The 9,033-nt window shown below is 53.7% G+C and overlaps 1 protein-coding gene across 2 annotated transcripts in view; it reads left to right on the forward strand.

Moving 5' to 3' along the window:
* The window catches only part of patj (PATJ crumbs cell polarity complex component), a 36,923-nt gene extending 29,660 nt beyond the window's left edge, over positions 1-7,263 (forward strand). For both annotated transcript variants that reach the window (XM_029828078.1, XM_029828079.1), the window contains 18 exons: positions 775-971; positions 1,135-1,229; positions 1,726-1,801; positions 1,901-1,963; positions 2,099-2,221; positions 2,527-2,586; positions 2,703-2,757; positions 2,884-2,990; positions 4,326-4,409; positions 4,510-4,703; positions 4,788-4,935; positions 5,015-5,231; positions 5,308-5,345; positions 5,417-5,539; positions 5,614-5,718; positions 5,854-5,957; positions 6,051-6,174; positions 6,253-7,263. In XM_029828078.1, coding sequence (XP_029683938.1) covers positions 775-971; positions 1,135-1,229; positions 1,726-1,801; positions 1,901-1,963; positions 2,099-2,221; positions 2,527-2,586; positions 2,703-2,757; positions 2,884-2,990; positions 4,326-4,409; positions 4,510-4,703; positions 4,788-4,935; positions 5,015-5,231; positions 5,308-5,345; positions 5,417-5,539; positions 5,614-5,718; positions 5,854-5,957; positions 6,051-6,174; positions 6,253-6,399 — 2,060 coding nt within the window. In that variant the 3' untranslated portion in view covers positions 6,400-7,263. The remainder of the gene's footprint in view (positions 1-774; positions 972-1,134; positions 1,230-1,725; positions 1,802-1,900; positions 1,964-2,098; positions 2,222-2,526; positions 2,587-2,702; positions 2,758-2,883; positions 2,991-4,325; positions 4,410-4,509; positions 4,704-4,787; positions 4,936-5,014; positions 5,232-5,307; positions 5,346-5,416; positions 5,540-5,613; positions 5,719-5,853; positions 5,958-6,050; positions 6,175-6,252) is intronic.
* The last annotated feature ends 1,770 nt before the right edge of the window (positions 7,264-9,033 follow it).

A 9,033-nucleotide genomic window follows, 5' to 3' on the forward strand; every position in this document is an offset into this window, starting at 1 on the left:
GAACGATGATGATGATGATGGGGATGAGAACGATGATGATGATGATGATGATGGGATGAGAACGATGATGATGATGGGGATGAGAACGATGATGATGATGATGATGATGGGGATGAGAACGATGATGATGATGGGATGAGAACGATGATGATGGGGATGAGAACGATGATGGAGATGATGGATGAGAACGATGATGATGATGGGGATGAGAACGATGATGATGATGATGATGATGGGGATGAGAACGATGATGATGATGATGATGGGATGAGAACGATGATGATGGGGATGAGAACGATGATGATGATGATGATGATGATGATGGGGATGAGAACGATGATGATGATGATGGGGATGAGAACGATGATGATGAAGATGGGGATGAGGACGATGATGATGATGATGATGATGATGGGGATGATGATGATGGGGATGAGAACGATGATGATGATGATGATGATGGGGATGATGATGAAGATGATGATGGGGATGATGATGATGGGGATGAGAACGATGATGATGATGATGATGGGGATGAGAACGATGATGATGGGGATGATGATGATGATGGTGATGGGGATGAGAACGATGATGATAATGATGATGATGGGGATGAGAACGATGATGATAATGATGATGATGATGATGGGGATGATGATGATGATGATGATGATGGGGTAGATTTCCATCAGTCTCTGCCAGAGGCTGATGGTCCAGTTGGACTGGTCCCGGCCTCCGTCCCTGCCTGGTTCACCTGTCCACTCTGGTCCTCAGGGCGGTGGCGTGAGCGGTACGGAGACCTCCAGGGGGCGCTGTTGTGCGTGGAGCTGGAGAAGGAGCAGCAGGGTTTGGGTCTCAGCCTGGCGGGGAACAGCGATCGCTCCCGCCTCAGCATCTTCGTGGTGGGGCTCCATCCTGGAGGACCGGCCGCTCGAGATGGACGCATCCAGGTCGGCGATGAGCTGCTGGAGGTCAGATGGTCTGAAAAAACACTCTTTCATCAGACGCCTGAGTAGTGACATCAGGGATGGAGCTTCACTGCTGACGAGACGCTAAACATTAACACACAGTGTGTGTGTGTGTGTGTGTGTGTGTGTGTGTGTGTGTGTGTGTGTGTGTGTGTGTGTCCTCCAGATTAACAACCAGGTCCTTTATGGGCGGAGTCACCAGAACGCGTCGGCCATCATCAAGAGCACTGCTGCTGCTACAGTGAAGCTCCTCCTCCTCAGGTAGGAGCTGGCTAACGGGCTAATGCCCCTTTAATGTTACGAGGGTCATGTGACCGGATGATCAGAGCGGGGGGGCCACGCTGCTCCTCCACCTCGCTGGCGCCACCTGGTCAGGTGACACGAGCTGCAGCTGAATGATTTATTCCTGGAAAAGGTCACGGCAGCTCTGAATGATGGGGTGTTAACAGGCCCGGAGCCCAGCATCATCGCCATGGAAACAGCCCAGTAGGGTCGATGCAGATGCTGTCAGGTCTTTAATTGTATGGACACCTTGATCCTTCCAGCTGTGCAGAGCAGCACAACAACAAACGAGCCGCGACACCAGGACGTCTGACGCCCTTGAAGGTCACCAGGAGAGAGCTGAAGGTCACCAGGCCTCCTCCTCGCATCTGCTCGGCTCTGCTACTGTGACCGTGTTGGTCACATGACCCCCGGCTCCTCCCCTTCTGAGGCTCGTCTCTGTTCTGTGGCTGAAACTGTCCGTGTGTGTCTGTAGAAACGAAGACGCCCTCACCCAGATGGCCGTGCTCCCCTTGTCGACCCCCCCGACGTTCAGTCCTGTGAGCTCTGAGGTAACGACGCTGGCGCCGTCCTCGAGGAAGACACAGCTGCATTCGTCTAAACGTGTGTGTGTGTGTGTGCGTGTGTGTGTGTGTGTGTGTGTGTGTCAGCCTCCCACAGATGGATCCACAGATGGATCACAGATGATGATCCGCCCGTCTTCAGACTCTCTGGTCAGTTCAAACTAAACCGATCCTGAAAATAAACACTTGAGCGGTTCCATCCGCTGCAGTGACCGGACGCTGCCGCCAGGGGGCGACAGACACGCGGCTTCCTGATTCAGAAGCTTTTGGTTTGATCTGTTACAGAGACGTGACCAAACTGATCCTGGATCTGTTGAACAGGATGTGACGTGTGAAGATGGTGGACAGGTGAACAGGACTGACAACAGCGCCCCCAGGTGTCCAAGTAAAGCCGAGACTTTTCAAAAGGTTCTGAATCACAGAAATGAAGAAACCTTTTTTTCCAGGAAGTTCATGAATGTTTGCAGTAATGTTGTAGATGAGCAGCAGGTAAACGGGTTAAAGCGTCACACGGCTTAGAGAGGATGTCACCACCTTCACGGTGGTCGCTGCCGGAGGCGGCGTGTTAGCGTCCTCCGATAGCCGTTAGCCTGTGGCGCCCAGGGTGGCTGCTGCCGCCTGTGTTGGTACCTGCAGCAGGTTCTGACAGCCGATGCTTACGGCTGCTCCACAGGTGTTAATCACACCTGTTAAATGCACCTGAACTTTTACAGAAGCTGAAATCTGCAGAACGTCCACAGAACGAGGCTCTCAGGGACACGCTGGAGCAACAGGTAACAGCAGAAAAAGACTTCTGCTTCTTAATAAATCTTAGTAATTCTGTATCCAGTCTCTGATGTGTGTGCGTGTGTGTGTGTGTGTGTGTGTGTGCGCGTGTGTGTGTGCCCAGCATGCAGCAGCATCTCCTCCTCTGGTCAGTCCAGAGCCACAGGACAACAGCGCAGGTGCACCACACAGCTGGTTCTACTGTCCCATAACTGGTTCTACTGGTTCCACTGTCCTAGTAGAACCAGTTCTGGTCCAGTTCCTCCTCCCTCATGTATGCCCCCCCCCCCCCCCCCCCCCCACAGACCCCTCCACCTGTGCAGTTCTGCCTGGTCAGGAAACTTTGTTGGAGATCTCAAAAGGTCGATCAGGACTCGGACTGAGTATAGTAGGAGGACGGGACACACAGCTGGTAACTCACTCACTCACTCACTCACACTCACTCACTCACTCACTCTCTCACTCACACTCTCACTCACTCACTCACTCACTCACACTCACTCTCTCACTCACTCACTCTCTCTCTCACTCACTCACTCACTCACTCACTCTCTCACTCACACTCTCACTCACTCACTCACTCACTCACACTCTCACTCACTCACTCACTCACTCACTCACACTCTCACTCACTCACTCACTCACTCACTCACTCACTCACTCTCTCACTCACACTCTCACTCACTCTCTCACACTCTCACTCGCTCGCTCGCTCTCTCACACTCTCACTCACTCACACTCACTCACTCACTCACATTCACTCTCTCACTCACATTCACTCACTCGCTCACTCTCTCACTCACTCTCACTCACTCGCTCACTCTCACTCACTCTCTCTCACTCACTCGCTCACTCACACTCACTCTCTCACTCACACTCACTCTCTCACTCACTCTCTCACTCGCTCGCTCACTTACACTCGCTCGCTCACACTCACTCACTCTCTCTCACTCTCTCACTCACTCACACTCACTCACTCACTCTCACACTCACTCACTCTCACTCACTCACTCTCACTCGCTCGCTCACACTCGCTCGCTCACTCACTCTCACTCACTCTCTCTCACTCACTCACACTCTCTCACTCACTCACTCACACTCACTCACTCTCACTCGCTCACTCTCACTCACTCACACTCGCTCACACTCGCTCGCTCGCTCACTCACTCACTCTCACTCACCCACTCTCTCACACTCACTCACTCGCTCGCTCGCTCACACTCACTCACTCACACTCACTCACTCTCTCTCACTCTCTCATTCACTCACACTCGCTCGCTCGCTCACTCACACTCACTCACTCTCACACTCACTCACTCACTCACTCTCACTCGCTCACTCTCACTCACTCTCACTCGCTCACTCTCACTCACTCACAATCGCTCTCACTCGCTCGCTCACTCACTCACTCACTCTCACTCGCTCACTCTCACTCGCTCACTCACACTCGCTCACACTCACTCGCTCGCTCACTCACTCACTCTCACTCACTCACTCTCTCACACTCACTCACTCACTCACTCACACTCGCTCTCTCACTCACACACACACTCACTCACACTCACTCCCTCACACTCACTCACTCTCTCTCACTCACTCTGACTCACTCACACTCGCTCACACTCACTCGCTCGCTCGCTCACTCACTCTCACTCACTCTCTCACTCGCTCACTCACTCACACACACACACACACACACTCACACACACACACTCGCTCACTCATTCGCTCTTTATGGTTCTCGTAGGACGCCATTGTGATCCATGAAGTTTACGAGGAAGGAGCTGCAGCCAGAGACGGACGTCTGTGGCCTGGGGACCAGATTCTGGAGGTAGGACTGCAGTACCGTTAAAATTCAGTGGGCTCCCTCTGCTGGTCAGGTGGTGTAACGACACCTCGAGCTTCACCTTTTTTCTGGACACGTGACCCAGGTGAACGGGGTGAACCTGCGAGGGGCGTCGCACCAGGAGGCCATCGCGGCGCTGCGCCAGACGCCGGCGAGAGTTCGGCTGGTGGTGTTGAGGGATGAGTCTCAGTACCGAGATGAGGAGAACCTGGACCTGTTTCAGGTGGAACTGCAGAAGAAGAGCGGCCGCGGGCTCGGACTCAGTATTGTTGGAAAGAGGTTGATGTTCAAGAACACACACACCTGCCTGGCTGAGTCCTCAAGAGTTCTGACTGTGTGTGTGTGTGTGTGTGTGTGTGTCAGGACTGGCAGTGGCGTGTTCATCTCAGAGGTGGTCAGAGGGGGCGCTGCTGAGCTGGATGGCCGGCTGATGCAGGGGGACCAGATCCTGTCAGTCAACGGCGAGGACACCAGACACGTGTCGCAGGAAGCTGTTGCGGCCATACTGAAGGTAACACACACACCTCCCCGCCACTTCCTGTTGTTGCTCAGCTCTTCAGACCAGGTGTGTGCACGTGTGTCCTCGGCAGTGCGCTCGTGGTCCCGTCCTGTTGGAGCTGGGACGGCTCAAAGCTGCGTCCTGGGTTTCGTCCGGAGGAAGTCATGTGAGCTCCCTGTTCAGGGCAGATTCCCGTTTGACTCCTCCCTCTTCTGAACGTGGCCTCCTACAGGCGAGTCCCGCTGTGGCCCCGACCTCTGACCCCCCGACCACCGACGGCGGCTCCAGTGACATCACTTCCTGCTCTGGTGAGAACTTCCTGTTGTTTGTTCTGAAGGCTGAGATGGTGTTTGGAGCCTCTGATGTTGATGCTGGCGTCTGCAGGGGCGGCTGGTGGCGTGCGGACGGTGGAGCTCACACGGGTACGATGTTCCCAGGACTTTCCCTGGATCGCCGTCCGACTCGTTCTGACATCATTTCCTGCCTCCTCCAGGGCGCCACAGACTCCCTGGGGGTGAGCGTAGCGGGGGGGAAGGGCAGCCCGCTGGGGGACATTCCCGTCTTCATCGCCATGATCCAGGCCAACGGAGTCGCCGCCAAGACGCACCGCCTGAAGGTAGCCCGGGGTGGGGGTGTGCGTGACGACACGTCAGCACGCCGTCATGCGTGTGTGTGTGTGTGTGTGTGTAGGTGGGCGACAGGATCGTCAGCATCAACGGTCGGTGTGTGGACGGGTGGTCCCACAGTGACGCCGTCGCCATGTTGAAGAACAGCTACGGAACCATCAGCCTGCAGGTGGGATCCTGACGCCGGACAGACCTGAGCTCTGAACAGCTGACACGTAACGCGCGTGTGTGTGTGTGTGTGTGTGTGTGCGTGTGTGTGTGTGCGTGTGCGTCGTGTGCGTGTGCGTGTGTGTGCGTGTGTCAGGTGGTGGCTGACACCAACATCAGCGCCATCGCCTCCCAGGCTGAAAGTTTGTCCAGCAGCAGCTGTGTGTTGACTAAAGCTGACACACACACGGCAGATCCAGAGTGAGTGCCGCACACACACACACACACACACACACACACACACACACACACACACGCGCTGGTGTGAGCGTGCTGAGCCCCCCCTCTCCTCAGGGCGCCGTTCTCCCGCAGCATCACGCTGCTGAAAGGCTCCGAAGGACTGGGCTTCAGCGTGGTCGGCGGTTTCGGGAGTCCCCACGGCGACCTGCCCGTATACGTCAAGTCCGTCTTCAGTACGGTGAGTGGCTCTGGCCCAGCGAGGCCACGCCCACCTTCCAGCCGTGTTTACAGCTCAAACTTCCTTCCTGCGTCTCAGGGGGCGGCGGCGGCCGACGGGCGACTGAAACGGGGTGACCAGGTCCTGGCGGTGAACGGGGAGAGTCTGCAGGGGGCCACGCACGAGCAGGCCGTCGCCATCCTGAAGAAACAGAGAGGGACGGTGACGCTGGATGTGCTGTCTTAACACACCCACACACACACACACGCACACGCACACACACACGTGAGCAGCTCGCTGTGGTTCTGACCGCCTGCAGATGAAAGCTGATTTCTAATTTAAGTCTGGATTAAATGAACCAGGTTTTCTGGTTAAAAGGATGAGATGTGACAGTTAACGGAGGTTTTGACAGGAGCGTCATGTTTTTAGCATGCTAGCACCCTTCCATTAGCATTAGCAGCAGGAAATTCCTTTCTTTGTTTCGTTTCCATTGAACAAACCTGTTTCTGGGTCGGCCGACGGCTCCGGGGGCGACCGGAGCAACAATAGTTGGAAGATTCGCTCACGGCATCATCAAAAGTCACTTTAGCTTCATGAAACTTTTGTTGCTTCACAAATAAAACGATGACAACTTTCTGTGTTGGTGTCGTCGGTGGGAGATCCATCCCTTCATTCCAGCTCCGACCAGAACGTCGCCTCGGTTCTGACAGTTTCCGATGTTTCGGAACGAGGTTGCAGCTCAGATGTGGATGAAGATTCATCATCGTCATCATCGTTACCGTTAGGTTTAACGTGATTTAAAGTGTTTCTGTCGGTGTTGCTCCTCGTCTTGAGCTGGTCCAGTTTCACCACGTCGAGTTCCCACAAGAATAATTGTTTTGATCAGCGTCGCCGACACAGGATCAACACTGACGAATTATTTTTGATCTTCGTTAAAATGGACGTGTATTGTCGTTCACTGTTGTCCGTTGCCTGAAATCACCATGGAAACTGCTCATCAGGTTTGCACTTTAGTTTCCATCATTAATTCACAGAAGTCACTTTTAGAATATTTCTAGTGAAAATGTTTCATTTGAGAGTCGAAGCAAAATAAAAACCTTAAAAAACAAAGATTATTCGTTTTCAGATGGGATCAAGAGAGAAATGCAACCACAGGAGGAGCTACTGGGATGTTCACTGGTTTACTGGTGACCCATGACGGGGCCCCCAGCATGACCAGCAGGTGTCGCTGTGGGGTCCTCTATCAGACGCCTTTTCAAAGCTTAACTTTCCAAAACATGTGAGTTATCACCAGTGGTTACAACAACATGTGTGAGTTATCACCAGTGGTTACAACAACATGTGTGAGTGGAGTCGATTAATGTGTGTGAGACCTTTATGTACATTCATCCTAAAACGGCTCTGATTTGTCCACATACATTAAAGATGAACGTTCATTGTAACTGCTGGTAGCGTCACAGCCCCGCCCCTTGTAGCCCCGCCCCCGCCGATCTACCAATCAGGAAGTGAGGAGCGCTTCCGCCTCCATGTTACCGCTGAGCTGCCGCTCCGAAGGTTTCCGGTCACAAAAGTCTGACATTTATAAAGCTAAAAGCTAAAGTTGTGATTCCCAACGACGTGGTGACCGAGCCAGGAACAGACGAAGGATCCAGGCCGAGTTTGCTGCTTTATTAGCGGTACCAGCCGCGGTACCAGCCGCGGTACCGTGGACTTTGGTACTGAACAGCTGCTCCGATGAGCTCGCGTGACGTCACAACCGCTGACTGTTTTATTTCAACGTGTGATGTCACTGAGCGCCAGCAGATGTCGCTGCAAATTTACGTTTTTAATCTTTTGACCTGTTCTGTCGATTAAAGAGCAAAAACTTTATTGAGAGCAGAATAGAATGAATCGCTGCCACATTTGTGACAACAGTGTTTAAAAATGAACAATCAACCTGCTAAAATGACATTTATTTAGAAAAGGTTCCATCTAAACCCTGAGTTGTGCTGCATTATTTCACCAAGGAAAAATCAGAACCGTCTGTTGTAAGAACAGATCAAAGCTGTCGCCTTAATTCTCCCACAGCAAGTAAACGCAGCATTGCTAACTGCTCTAACGTCATCCCAGCCTCTTCTTTGGCTGCCGTTTCCATGGTAACCCAGGTCCAACAGTCAACCAGCGATGAGGTCCGGGGCTCTCGGGCTGGCTGGGAGTCTAGCTGAGGATCTAGCTGGGGGTCTAACTGGGGGTCTAGCTGAGGATCTAGCTGGGGGTCTAGCTGAGGAGCTAGCTGGGGGTCTAGCTGGGGGTCTAGCTGAGGAGCCAGCTGGGGGTCTAGCTAAGGATCTAGCTGGGGGTCTAGCTAAGGATCTAGCTGAGGATCTAGCTGGGGGTCTAGCTGGGGGTCTAGCTGAGGATCTAGCTGGGGGTCTAGCTGGGGGTCTAGCTGAGGATCTAGCTGGGGGTCTAGCTAAGGATCTAGCTGAGGATCTAGCTGGGGGTCTAGCTGGGGGTCTAACTGAGGAGCCAGCTGAGGAGCTAGCTGGGGGTCTAACTGAGGAGCCAGCTGAGGAGCTAGCTGGGGGTCTAGCTGAGGGTCTAACTAGGGGTCTAACTGGGGGTCTAACTGAGGAGCCAGCTGAGGATCTAGCTGGGGGTCTAACTGAGGAGCCAGCTGAGGAGCTAGCTGGGGGTCTAGCTGAGGGTCTAACTAGGGGTCTAACTGGGGGTCTAACTGAGGAGCCAGCTGAGGATCTAGCTGGGGGTCTAACTGAGGCTCTAGCTGAGGATCTAACTGAGGGTCTAGCTGGGGGTCTAGCTGAGGGTCTAACTGAGGGTCTAGCTGGGGGTCTAGCTGGGGGTCTAACTGAGGGTCTAACTGAGGGTCTAGCTGGGGGT

Source organism: Takifugu rubripes, chromosome 20, assembly GCF_901000725.2.
Source record: "Takifugu rubripes chromosome 20, fTakRub1.2, whole genome shotgun sequence".
In the NCBI taxonomy this organism is placed as follows: domain Eukaryota; kingdom Metazoa; phylum Chordata; class Actinopteri; order Tetraodontiformes; family Tetraodontidae; genus Takifugu; species Takifugu rubripes.